Source organism: Gavialis gangeticus, unplaced genomic scaffold, assembly GCF_001723915.1.
Source record: "Gavialis gangeticus isolate Ggan-Ray unplaced genomic scaffold, GavGan_comp1, whole genome shotgun sequence".
NCBI classification, from domain to species: Eukaryota; Metazoa; Chordata; order Crocodylia; family Gavialidae; genus Gavialis; species Gavialis gangeticus.
In genome coordinates this window covers 6,134,229-6,148,345 of record NW_017729026.1, presented here as the reverse complement: position 1 = coordinate 6,148,345, position 14,117 = coordinate 6,134,229, and the positions used below count along the sequence as shown (strand labels likewise).

Here is a 14,117-nt window from a genome sequence, read left to right as displayed (position 1 = left end):
TGGCTTTTATGCTATTAGCATTACCTGTCCTCAAGCTGCAGTAACAAGGCTATAAGTCAAACTGGAGACTCTCAACAGAGAATCACAGGTCATTCAATGCTTAGGTTCTTTGCCACATAACCTTAATGTAGATAGCAATAAATACCAGTAAATGCTTTGATAAAAATACAGCAGATATAACCATACACATTTTAAAATGCAGTGAAAGTAGGCTGTAATCTATAAAGGAGCAGAAAACTGCAAATTCAATGAAAATCTCAGCTATTGATTGACTGACTGTACAAATTGGACAAGTTAGTACCTAATTGGGAGCCTTGCTCAAGTAATGTGTTTAACATGGTTTTAAAGTGAACATGAGAGTTGCTAACTTTTAATGTCAGAGGATAACTGTACCATGACCACCAAGCTCAGAAATTAAATGGCACACAGGTTAATTGCAGGGACAGTAAGGAGAACAGAGTTAGCAGATCAAAAGGAATCTGCCGAATGATGCTGTATTAATTCAGCTAGCACAATACACCAAGGAAAAGGTGGAGAGTTATATCACCAAGGGAGCTTCATAAATATGCAACCATTTCAAGTCCAGTCTTGGCAAAAGCCTTGTTTTTTGGTTACATTTATGTTCATTATAGTTAGTTATTAGTTGATTAAACCAGATAAAGCAGGTATGGGGAAGGCACATTTCAAATCTCCCCCAGCAGTAACTGAGATTGAATACCCTCAGTTCAGACCAGCTACACCTGGATGTGTTTTGTTTGGTTTTGTTTAACTTGAAGCCAGAGCAAATTATATTTTTGAGGATGTAAAACTGATTTATTTCTGGCATGAAAGGCTTATGTGTAAGCTCAACCTAACACATCAGTTTTCCCAAGTGAAGCATTTTTTCCACCGCTCACAGGCTTTGGTCAGTGTTGCTGAGATGGGGGAGTAGGCCTGATTTAATGACCATTCCTCCTATGGCTTATAATTCTTATAGCTTGTTGTGTGGTTTATCATATTGCATGCAATTTGGCAAAGAACTCAAGCAATTGCTTAAAGTTAAACATGGGCTAAAATGCTTTACTGAATGAGGATCGCAGGGTGCAATACATATAGTAGTGCAATCACTCCTAAAAATTGCCCAATTAGAGGCATAATATTGTACACACGTCTTGGACAGAGGATGAGAGAGAGAACAAGCCACATGTGACAGACATTATTAGTTTATGGCATGTGCTGCTAAAAGGTGCTCAGATGCTAATGCAATGAACACTATATAAGAACCTCCACTGAACAGCAATATGGTTAAAAATGTAATGTAATATAAACTATGGAACATGTGCAAAACAAGCTGGGTAACAGTCTACTGTGGAGATGAAAATGGAGTGTGGGAATAATGGAGAAGAAAAAGAGAAAAATTAAGAGATGATTCATTTGCATATGCAATTCAAAGAACGTTCAGACTGTCAGTCACTAGAGAGTTTGAACTGATTATGAAATAACTTCTTGGCTGATTCTTTCTACACACTTTTTCACCTTGTTCTTCAAGTAATACAGCACTGCGGCTCATTAAAATGTATGTTTTAGAAGAGAATAATTAGGAAGACTCATTTAATAGCCCTTAATTTGATGTCTTAAACTTGTTTAAAAATATAAAGGAGTCCAAATGGTGGCATATTCTTTTATAATATATGCAGCTATTGAATATTAGGTCTTTCACTTTATTGTCTTAAGAATTAATATGTGGCATATAAATTTCTAGTTGTGGTACCGAATTTACTCTGTTCTCTCTCTTCTATTTTTTTTTTCCAGGCTTATTTCCAGCAGTGTTGAATTTGGCTACTAGTGCTGTCATCACAACCAATGCTACTTGTGGTGAAAAAGAACCTGAAATGTATTGCAAACTGGTTGAACATGTACCTGGACAACCAGCAAGAAACCCCCAGTGTCGTATTTGTCATCAGGACAGTAAAATTTCACATCGTATGTGTGCAATCTTGGTTTTGCTCTGTTAAAATACAGTCTTGAAGAAATATTTCTGTGGGAGGGTTCTTTTTAGTTTTTTCTTAGGGACTTTTTACACATTAATTTTAGGTGGCTCTTAACTTTGGGATTATCTACACATTAACACCTGAAACTAGTTTTAAGGACACTTTAGGCGGTTTAAAATTAAGACACTCCAGGGCAGGTTTATGTCTGATCCACATTACACAGCTTGTGTTTTATTAATATATGGCTATTCCCAACAGATGAGCTACCCAAGTTGCAATCCTCCAGCATCCCAGGATGCAGTGTTCCTCCACCACCCTCCTGTTCTATGTGGACAATTTTCCACACCCTGAACTCTACTGCCTGGTGGGGCAGTTATGGCACTGAGCCAATTCCCCCTTCTGCCCCTGGGAGCAAGCCCTTCCCACCCCCAGGGGTGCAATCCTGTGCAAACAGACTTCAGAGCACACACCAGCTAGCTAGGTCACAGGGCATAGACAGGAACTAGGGGCGAGGGGTGGGGGGAAGATGGGACAAAATAAGGGACCAGATTGGGTCCCCATGTGATGGAGGTTCCTTACCAGGCCAGGGGCAATAGCTTCCCCCAAAATGCCTTCCCTCATTACTCCCACCTCCCAACCACCATGGGAAGCAAGACCAGCAGTCCCTGCACCCCAATCTCAAATCCCAATTTACTAAAACATTATACCTTTGAATTTACTTCTTTATTTCTTTTTAAATTATTTTTTACTACTTTATTTTATCCTTCAGTGACTGACTTTTCTCACTTCACTACCCTTCCCCCACCCCTATTTTTTCCACCTTCCATTTCATTACCTAATCCCATCCCATTAACTCTTCACCACCCAGCTTCATGTCCCTCTACCCCCCGCCTCAGCCACCACATAGAGCAGGGATAGAAGTCTGTCTTGGTTCATAAGCCCTGTAGTGGCAATTCCCAGCTGTGGCTCCTGGTCAGGCCACTGCTCATCAGTCCTTTAGTGGCAAGTCATAGTTGTGCAGATGGGGGACAGAGAAGGTCTTTAGCCTTAAGGTGGGAATGCTCCAAACTGGAGCTAGCACTAAGGGCCTTGTTACATGGCAATTTTGGGCAGCTCCTGGAGCTCTTAACACCTGAACTGTCTGCATATTAACACCTAAAGCTGGTTTTAAGCACTCATTATATGCTCAAATTTATGTCACTCCAGTGCAGGGCAAGACTATCTATGATCCATGCTACCCAGCTCATGTTACATTAAGGTGTAGCCACTCTAGGTGACACCCTAGCATAAACATCCCACCCACCTCCACCCCCTGACAGACCCTGATCCTACCCATTGCCTCTCTCCCTGGCCTATCCAGCACCCTGCTCACTGGCCCACCATCCTCTTCCCCCACTTACTTGTGACTGCCTGTGCTACTGCAGCAGCTGCTAGTCTCTGGGCCAGAAGAGCAGCTGCCTGGTTGCAGCAGTGGCCAGGGAAGCGTGTTAACCTTTCCCTGCCTGCTCCCCTGGGCCAGACAGTACAGGCAGTCACAAGTAAGTAATGCCCCAGGAGCAATGAGATGCAAGGGAGACCACTGAGGGGACCCAGGGGGTAGGGAAGAACAGGAGGAGCCCTAGGAGGGAGGGGGGAAGCCTGAAATGGGGGAGAGTGGGATTCTACTCTTTCAGTCCTCCAGGCCCCTGCTCGCCTGAATATGTGACTGCTCCAAACTTGAGCTAGCTCTAACACCCATCAATATTTGTGTGGCTCACTATGTAAGATGTAATGAGGCCCTAACCCTGATCAGCAGTTGAGCAGCATAAAGTGCAACATAACAAGGTCCCAAGATCATTCTTGCTCTGGGATTTTAAGTCCAAAAGAGTGGCAAGTAAGTGGAGAGAAGAAACTGTAGGTCATTGGCTTGGCTACTTTGAAATATTTGGATTTCCACATAGACTATTTTACCTTGCTGCTTAGTGGATTTTCAGCAAGTTAAATTAGCCCATGTAGAGCTCTGTGCTGCAGTGGTAAACAGCATGGCTGGTATCTGATCTAGTTTATTGAAAGACTAGCTTAGGTGTCTCTGCAGCCATCATTTTGGTTTTAATGGTAACATAATTTAAATAATAGTTTCCACTTCTTCAGCATGTACCATCCAGGAAGTTTTTTCAGTGTTTTTCAAAAGCATTAGAAAAAACTTAAAATAAAAAAACTTGAGAGATTGTGTCATCCTTTCTTTCCATATGAAAACACTAATGTACTGGAAATTCAGACGACTTCTTCCATTTGCAAACAATTCACACACACACACAAATATTAAAGTTTTCAGATCTTTTCTTTCCTGTGTCCTACACTAGACACGTAGCCACTGCTTCCCCATTTCTGTATGAAAAGCACAACCAGTTTTTATCTTACCCTGTTGTTAACCTGCATCTGCCTGGCTTTTGAATGCCTGGTCTGACATTGCCAACCACTTCACATTTTAAGGTTTTTAAAACGTTCATTTGGCACTAGGAAGTGCCTTATTTAAGCAGAGATAGCTTGTTAATAAAAGCACCATGTAATGTAACCAGGCTTTAAATGATCCCCTTGGAACATATGAGTCTGGAATGCCTCCCCTTAATTACTGCAGAAGGAAATGAACACAAACTCCCTGGTTAATCACATGTGAGCCCAAATTAAAGAGCACAGTTTGGACCCACTCTTTAAGCTATCCCCCTTGTCATCAATCAGTGAGGTTGGTCCTTGGATTAGATTTGCAGTTCTGTCCCTTTTACAAATGTTATATTATTTCTCTTCCTTTTTAAATATGGAATGCATGCCAGCAATTAATCAGTGTTTTTCAATTAATTATGATTAAACTTTCATAATGGGGATTGCAGTTAATTGTTGATTCACCTTGCAACCTTTCTTTTCATGACTAACCTTAATACACATTTGACCTGAGGAGACTGATATCAAAATTTCCAATTAGACAACTTCTATCAGAATCACCTAGGAAACTTGAGTTTGATTTACACATCATTTTTGCTAGTGCACTTTTAAAGCCATGAGCTGTAAAGATGATCAGAGCTGTTAGGTCTGACAATGCCTAGAGCACAAGGTTTTCTCCGTGTTTTGTTTAAAATTATAGGGCTAATGCTAATAATATCACCATTTCCACCACTAGTAATGTAATATACAAATGTTGATGCCCACTAATGCCACTGAATCATTTGATATTTAAATAAATTTCTGGCATTTTCAGTTTTAAGACTGACACTTTCCTTCACTCCCACAAAGCACTTTAATTGTATCTTTAAATATGTTCAGACATTCTGGCTTTCATTAATGAGGCAGAATTCTTGTCCTCCACAGACTGCCAACATGATAAAAAAACCACTACAGAAAGAAAGACTATCAATCTGGGTAGTTGATTGAAAAAAAATGGATAAAAGGCCAACATATTCTTCAATTTATGATTAATGCCAGCTTCCTCTTCCCCAACATCTAAGATATTAATTAATAACTCGGGGGGGGGGGGGGGGGGGGGGGGGGGGGGGGGGGGGGGGGGGGGGGGGGGGGGGGGGGGGGGGGGGGGGGGGGGGGGGGGGGGGGGGGGGGGGGGGGGGGGGGGGGGGGGGGGGGGGGGGGGGGGGGGGGGGGGGGGGGGGGGGGGGGGGGGGGGGGGGGGGGGGGGGGGGGGGGGGTGTGTGTGTGTGTGTGAGAGAGAGAGAGAGAGATTAAAATGCATTTTTAGGAAGTCTGTCTCAATAAACAGGTAGTATTTTTTGGATATATAATACCTTCAGAAGAATACATTCTTTCTATATTAGAAATAGAAGTTGGATACAGATGATGTTTGAATGAACTTCTGCTTATTTTTCCCCTAGAGATGTTGTCTTGCTCAGTTAAAGTCATAATTTCTATTGATGTGGAATCAGATCTTTAATATTCTTTAAAACTGTAGCTCTATAACTCTCCAAAATAGGATCACAAAGGTGATTTGGCAAGAAAAATGTTCTTTGCTGTTACTAGGTGATGATTACTACAATGCAAACCATGCATACAAGCCAAGACAAGACTTCTTAAATATTATAACCTAGGATGATTAGGATAATTCCTAGGGTCTTAACAAACAGTTAGTATTAGAATGAATTTCACCCAGTGGGCATATTCAACCATATACATGCATGCTGTGTTAACTAAATGCTACAACTAAGCCACTCGATTGGTGACCATTCTAAAAATATGTTTAAAATGTATTTCTACCAATCCAATAGAACGACATCCAATATCTAATGCAATTGATGGCAAGAACACTTGGTGGCAGAGTCCTAGTATCCAGAATGGGATAGAATATCATTATGTGACCATTACATTGGATCTCAAACAGGTATAATTTTTCTTTTTTCTGCAAAATCTATTTCTTATATTCGCTCACCTCTCTTGTTCTTTCTTTCTTGTCTTCTCAGTGGTGTTTTTGGCTCATAAGTATTTTCTCAGATTTATCATAACATACTGAGATATTTGTATGGACAATGCATATTGTGACCCATTCATTTTAATATAATGTATAAGTCTGGTTTTTAAAATGACATATTTAGGTATTTATTTTAAGGCATATATTAATATTTCTAAATATGAAATATTTGGTGTTTGTCACAGCTCCTGGTTTAGTTCCTTAGAGTTAAATCCAGTTAAAAGTGGTCTTAAGGGGTGAAAGTTAATATGAATCAAAGCATGGATTTAAAATACTACACTTAAATGGCTACAATAACATAGAAGTAAAATATCTTAATCTCTGCTAAAGATAGTTGTACTTGCAGGGTTGGGGTGTTTTTTTTTTGGCTAACAGGGCCCTTAAATAAGTTGTCTCTCATTACTGAAAACTCTGCAAGCTGTGTGTCAGTTGGTTTTTAAACTAAAGTTGGGCAACTTGAAGAGCTAACAAGGCCTGTTGTATTTGCATAGACTTGGCAAAACTAGCCTCAAGTTTCTTGTTGCATCTTGTGCCATTAATTTCTGTCTTTCTTCAGTTGACAGCTATGGTTTTCTAGAATACAGTTATTTGATGCTCATAAATAGGCTGGTTTATGCCAGGTCTGCAAGCAAAAGGATTTTGGGGGCTGGAAGAAGAATGGTTTTATTTAAATTGTGCTAACACAAACACAGAATAACTGTTAGGTACCACATAAGTTTATTGTTTTATTCAAGTTTATAGATCATAGGAAAGTAGAGCTGGAAGAGACCTCATAAAGGTCCTCTGCTTCAGCCCCCTGCTCAAGGCAGGATCATCCCTCACTAAACCATCCCAGCGAAGTGTCCATCTAATGAGCTCTTGAAACGTTCTGAGAATGGGGATTCCAGAGTTTCTTTTGGGTTGCCTGTTCCAATGTCTGATCACCCTCAGACAGAGAGTTCCTCCTAAACTCCAGCCTAAAATTTCCCCTGCTACAGCTTCAGTCAGTTGCACCTAGCAATGCCCCTACAGCCACAGAAAAAAGCCTATTTCCACTCTCTCTATCATCACCCTTAAGATTTTTGGGGCATTTATACACATACTTTTTTCCCCAGCACCATGCCGGAGATCTGCCGTGCTGGAGCAGACTGGATTAATTAAGTCTGCTCCACATGCGAGCTGAAGCAAACTGCATTACGCCACGTGCAGTTGTGTAAGCAGTAAAATGTGTGTTGGCGTGCAGAAAATGGTAGTAGTGTGCTCCAACATGTTTTAGTTCAAAAAGCACCCTGCCACCATTTTCTCAGTACTGATGCACATTTCACCACTTATACAACTGTACGCATGCATGTGTAAAAATGCCCTTAAAGACTGCTATCAAGTCTCCCCTTAGTTTTCTCCATGCTAAATAACCCTAGTTCTTTCAGCTTTTCCTCATAAGTTTTTATCATTTTCTACTGTGTACCTTAGAAATGAATCATAGACTAGTGGGTTATCTAATCTTTTTTCCTTTTTGTCATGCCCATATAAGATTGTCACCAAGGCCCCTCAGACTCCTACCTTGCCTAAGCTTGCCCCACATATCAAAGCAACGTACAGGATGAACTAAGATAAGGAAGAGTGTGGGGCAACACAATTCATTTTCCAGTTTGGAAAGGCAATATTTCTTTTCCTTCATTTGGGCAAATAGAGGGCTTGTGAAGAGAATACTCTCTCAGGACTTGCTGTGCTGAAAATCCATTGTCCTGTTTTAAACTAGTTTAAGTACTGGGTGGGATTCCTCACTTTACGACTTTTACCCAGAACTTGAATGCCTGCATTTTCCTTTGTTACTTCTCCACGAGGAAAATTATAACTGATTATCCCAGAAACAGTCAAAACTCAACTCCTCCAAAAAAACAAAACAAAAAAACCCCTTCAGTAAATTAAAGCTGGGTGAAATAAACCCCAGAAAATATATAAGAGTTCCTAGCCCTATTTAATATAATCCAAACCTTGAAGTTCATCACATTTGCCAGATAAACAATTCTCAGAGTTCTAAATTTCTTTAGGGGTTTTGTCCTCCTGGAGACGAACAAATCTCTATCCAAATGCTTTGGTGGCAAAAATATTTGTGCTTTACATTAATGTTCACACTGGTGGTGTTGCAATGGTTGGAAAATTTGAGAAAAATATTTACAGACCTGGTTCCTTACTCCTATTTGAAACAGAGAGTATCTAGAGAGTTTACCTGTGAGCCCCTTCCATTACTAGCATCCTAATCCTGGAGTCATCCTTAACTTCAGCGTTTTTTTGAAAGTGCTCTCGTCCTTCAGTTATTTTATTTAAAATATTCTTTTGACAAGCCTTCCTCCTCCATAATGATTTTTCTTCTCCTTTATGGCTGTGATCAATTAATATAAATAGCTCTTGTGTGCATCTACACATGCCCCCAGCTGTGCAGTTGTTACTCAGCAGTTATTTAGTACTTGCTTCGGCTAAAGCAAGGAGTAAATGACTATGCAGTAACCACCATTACTGCGCAGTCCGGGTGGCGCACACGTCATTTCTGACACCACTGTGCAGTAGCTTGTTGCTACTGCATAGTAGCATCAGTGTCATGGTTCATGTTTGCCGACACTCCAAAGACATAGCGTTTCATGTAGATGCACCCCTTGTGTATTAGATTTGCATCCTAGTCCTTCATTCTCTCCAAGGTATTCTGTGCCTAATTGTTGGATTTTATGTCAGTTTCATTCAACCAGTTTCAATTTAAATCTCTGTTCCAATAATTCCATTATCTCCATTCCAATTAGATAAATTATTTTCTCTTTTAATGTCAGTAGCCATTTTTTTGCAGAGAGAAAAATGATTCCTTAAGTTGGTTTTTTTGGATGTATACAGCATTATGGTGATCATGTATGGTTATATAGTTCAAGTGCTTTTGTTGCTAACGTTACATATACATACATATACATTAGGTGGTTCAAATTTGTTTCAAGGTTTTCTTCAGGTACAGCAAAACATTTCAACTGGCATACTGAGGGGACTCCTGCTTTGTTACACTTAAAATTAAAATGTGCCATAGCTTTAGGGGGCTAAGCTGTGAGTGTGATTTTTTTTTTTTTTTGCATAGAAGTGCACCTTTTCACACCCCAAAAAACCAGCTGATGGAAATTTAGGTATGCATTCTACACAAAGAAATATAGTACCCACAAATTCTGGTGCATGAGAGCCAGGAGAAAGAAGTAATGCTGCATGTGCTGCACAGGGACCTCTCTACTTTCTGGTTCTTTTCCCCAGCAGAAGCTTATGCTGCTGAAGCTGACAAATGCTACTGGCTGCCCACCTAACTCAGCCAGAGGAGGAAAAGGGGTTGGACATTTTCAAGTCAGTCAAGAGCACCTGTGATATTCTGTAGCTAGGAGGTTAATAGAGCAGCCAAAATATTTTGCTGCCTCCCAGCTGCAGTTGCCTGCGTTTCCCTTGGGAAAATACTATACTTACTAGTATATTTTCAAGTAAAGATCTTTTTTGAAAGTCAGAATAAAGAAAACACCAACCCCTTCCCACAACAAAAACAAAAACTAGGCACCTATCTTATTTGGGGGCATATTGTATGCATGATAAGATTGTATCTTCTTTTCTCATGCTGATACATAATCAAGAATTAGTCCAGAAAAAGCACTATGATTCTTATACAATATATTTAAACCAGTATCAGATAGATGTTTTCTCTCTCTATGCTGCTTTCTCTCTCTCAGCTAACCTGGCTGGGGCATAGGAGGAACACAATCTATCCTTTCATTCCCTGTCCAATCCCATAGAGCCAGTGTTGCCCCCAGCAAAATGAGCAGCCCCTGCAGTTGAGGAAGGACTTTATACACATATCCAACCTTGCACAGCATAGGGGATACATTGTCCATCAGCACAGTACCATATACAGTAACATGCTTGGCTTTAAAATGTCTGTTATACTTCCGTAATAGAAACATTTGTGCATGCATACTGAACTGTAGGCTTTATTAAAGTATTCAGTAAAACATTAACTGTTTGCTCAAGCTAGGATACCAGATAACCATCTCTATCAACAGGTGAAGGTCAAAAGACACCTTTGAGGCATCATTTAAAAGATTTTTGTTGGCAAACATGAGATTTTAATAATTGTGTTGTTTTTACTGATGGATACTTATGCTAAGTGTTAAAAATGGTTAACTTCTTTTGTTAAACAGATTTGTTATTTGTATTTCTACAAGTAATGGATTATAAATTGCAGAAATGCATTAGTGTGTGTTATTAGTGATAATTATGACTGCATATGGAGTGCTTTTAGCAAATACTAATTTTATGAAAAAACAGGAAAATAATTGCTATTTTCTTCATTAAAGAATTCAAGACCTTTTGGGGCAGTCAAATTATTTTTCCATTTTGATTGTACTGCGTAATAAAGTAGTGACGTGCCATAGTTAGTCATAACTAATGAGCTATTTGCAGAAGAGATGCATCTTTAGTTTTACACTTAGAAAGACATCAATTTGAGACTCTGGGTAAGATTTTCTAGAATAATGTCTTGTGGTTAAAACACACCCCAGGAATTAGGACTTCAGAGTTCTTCTTTCAGCTGTACTGATTTCCTGGGGGAACTTGCAGTCTCATAACTTCAATCTAAAAGTTTATCCATTGCTGAAATGATTATAACGACATCATTTATTTAACTCACAATAAAGTTTTGAGGTAGTATTCATATTTATAGAGTATTTAGAAAGTGTTCAGAGATATAAATAACAGATAAATACAACTAATTATCATCAGTATATTAAATTGCTTTTCCTATAATTAATTTAAAATTTATTTAGCTTCAATCGCAGCTCAAAATACCAATGCCATTAAATTTCATTGGTTTAACTCCATTCTTTGTGGACTATTCAGTTGACAGGTTTAATAAATTAAGGTCACCTAGAAGTTCAGTAGTAGTAACAGTGCTCTACCTTGTGAAACTGAATTGGATGTCAGACACAGTCATCCTTTGATTTGTTTTGAGCATTGTAGTCTGCAAAAATTCACCATTTGGAACAGGTATTGATAATTCTCCTGTGTCTGTTGTTATTAGTTGTCACTAGGGATTTGGCTTTAATAATAAGGCACAGCTTGTGCACCCCTGCTATACAGGCGATTCAGGTACAGTGAGACAAGACATTTCCTTGAGGGACAGATACATCCTGAGGAAAGTTAGTTAAAAGAAGAGAGAAAAGGGAACATATCTGGACCTTAATAGAGATCTGCTGCCATTGTAAATCCTCATAGGGTTTCACTCCAGGGCAGGGGTGGCCAGCCTATGGCAGCCTCCATGTGTGGCACACAGCATATCAGGGAGGGGACAGGCAGGACAGCAACAGATAGGGCAGGAAGCAGAGAGCAGAGTAGGAGATGAGGCAAGGGGCACAGGGTAGAAAGCAGAGCAGGAGATCAGCAGGGAGCAAAAAGCAGAGTGGCAGATTGGGCAGATGAAGGAGATTGGAGTGGCACCCAGGAAGGCTACAGGACTAATCTGTGGCATGCTGGCTAGAAAGTTTGCCTCCCTCCCCACCTCTCCTTGCTGTATGGCAACTGTCCTGAAAAATTAACAAGGAGAAATGTGGAAACTATTATGTTCAGAGACAGTCTTGTTGGTACTTGGAAGGGCTGACCACCATATTTCCCAGGTCTGGTCACAGAAAGAAAAGAGTCATTTGAACTTCTAAAAATTGAAAAGATACAATTTTGGATTTAACAATGAGCAAGGGTAACTAATTACATTCCTTGATCACCTTCTGTGTCCTCCATCTGAAAAAATCCTGCTCTGCAATTCCAGACGGAGATCATCATAGTAACACTTCATCTTTGTAGAGCTCAGAATTGTATTTGAGCTTTAGTGATTTTTAGCATGTAAGCTTTCAGAGGAAGGGACTTTGCTATTCGAATGGTGCATCTAATACTTTGAACAGTGGCATGTATGTACACTTACAGAGAAGAACGGAGTAGACAAGAGTGAGAGTGGGATGTGTTTTTTCATTTGATGCAGTTTGCTCATTCCCAGTCAATGAAATGAACACAGCAGTTGCATGGATGTGTATGGTGAATTCATTATTTTATTATGTCATGCTCAAACATAATTTGCAGTGAGTATTTTGATCTGCATTCCTATTGGTTCTTTATAAAGAAGAAAGAGAAAAGAACAGTTGTTTTGCTCATGAGCAAAATAGCAAAAAGGATGTTCAGCTCTTCCTTATATTAACAAAGACAGCACTTAGAAGAGGAGAACTGTTTTTGTTTGGCTCCTCTGCGATTTATGTATAAGATGCTATGTACTGAGGACAAGCTGGAACTAGGCAACTGTGACAAAGTTAACCAAGAAATTTGGGTTGCAACATGAAAAGAACACAATAAAACTCATACTAGTAGCCTAAAAACTGAGTGCAGCAGTCTGTGGAAAAAGTTGCTCAGAGGAGATTTTTTCTTTCCCAGTGAAGGGAAAGGAAGTCAGGATAAAAATCAAAGCTTTTTTTTTTTTTTTCAAAACCCCAATCAAAAAAAAAAATTTTTTTTTTTATTGTGGTTTTTCAAAAAAAAAAAAAAATTTTTTTTTTTATTGTGGTTTTTCAAAAAAAAAAAAAAATTTTTTTTTTTATTGTGGTTTTTCAAAAAAAAAAAAAAATTTTTTTTTTTTTTTTGCAAAACCACAATCAAATAAAAATATGTTTGCTATTGAGAGATGCATGGAAGTAAGTAGTAAAAAAATACTCATCCTTTTTTGGTTACTGCTCTTATGCCAAGGATAGTTCTGACTAGTAGAAATAGGATATGATACACTCCTGAAAGTAATTTTTCACAGCTGTGTTATGGATTCCACATGCAAGTAGTAGGATGTTTCATCATTTTGGTTCTGTGCTTTGTCTTCACTCTGCACTTTTTTTAAAGCTTGGGCATCTAGGTTTGTGTTCTGTAGACTTGTTTATGAGTCTCCAGCTGAACACTTCAAAAAAACACATCTGAGAGGAGGGCTGTTCACAAATGTGAACATTTGGGGCCGAAATTATGACTATGAATACATGTAAAAAAAAATCTGTTCAGCTGAGTTAAGTTTTAATGCTATTATACAGAATGAATTTAAAAGGTTTTCCCTGATGACCTAATACTGTATTGCTGGTCCATGCTTTTTGCAGATGGGTAGGAGACTAGCAGGTTGTCCTCCCCAGTGGCATTTTTTTCTTATTTGCTGTCTGCAGCCTCTAAGGGGTGCCCTTGAAGTCCCTTAATGTTTCCCTTCTATCTTTCATTTCATATCCCACTTTTATTCATCTGCCATGCCTTGATGTAAATATTATTTAGATGTTCTTACAAGCAGGAGGCTGCCTGTTCCAACACAGATCAAAGGGGACAAGAGGGCACAAAAGCCCCCATGGCTCACCAAAAGCATACGGGAATATCTCCTAGCTAAAAAGGAGGCATACACCCAGTGGAAGGGAGGGGCCATCACCAGGGAGGAATAGACCTCGGTTGCTTGGGGCTGTAAGGGGGCAGTCAGGAAGTTTTCATAGTTTCTAGGGTCGGAAGGGACCTGAGCAGATCATCTAGTCCGACCCCCTGCCATGGCAGGAAGAGCACTGGGGTCAAACGACCCCAGTAAGGTGGTCATCCAACCTCCTCTTAAAAACCCCCAGGGTGGGAGCCTGCACCACCTCACTTGGAAGCTGGTTCCAGAC

General features: G+C 39.7%; 1 protein-coding gene across 1 annotated transcript in view; it reads left to right on the top strand.

Annotated features, from left to right (window-relative positions):
• The first annotated feature begins 1,795 nt into the window (after positions 1-1,795).
• Positions 1,796-14,117, top strand: part of LAMA2 (laminin subunit alpha 2) — a 576,898-nt gene continuing 564,576 nt past the window's right edge. The window contains exons 1-2 of the mRNA XM_019520301.1: positions 1,796-1,962; positions 6,218-6,330. Of these exons, the coding sequence (XP_019375846.1) occupies positions 1,872-1,962; positions 6,218-6,330 (204 nt within the window). The 5' untranslated portion in view covers positions 1,796-1,871. The remainder of the gene's footprint in view (positions 1,963-6,217; positions 6,331-14,117) is intronic.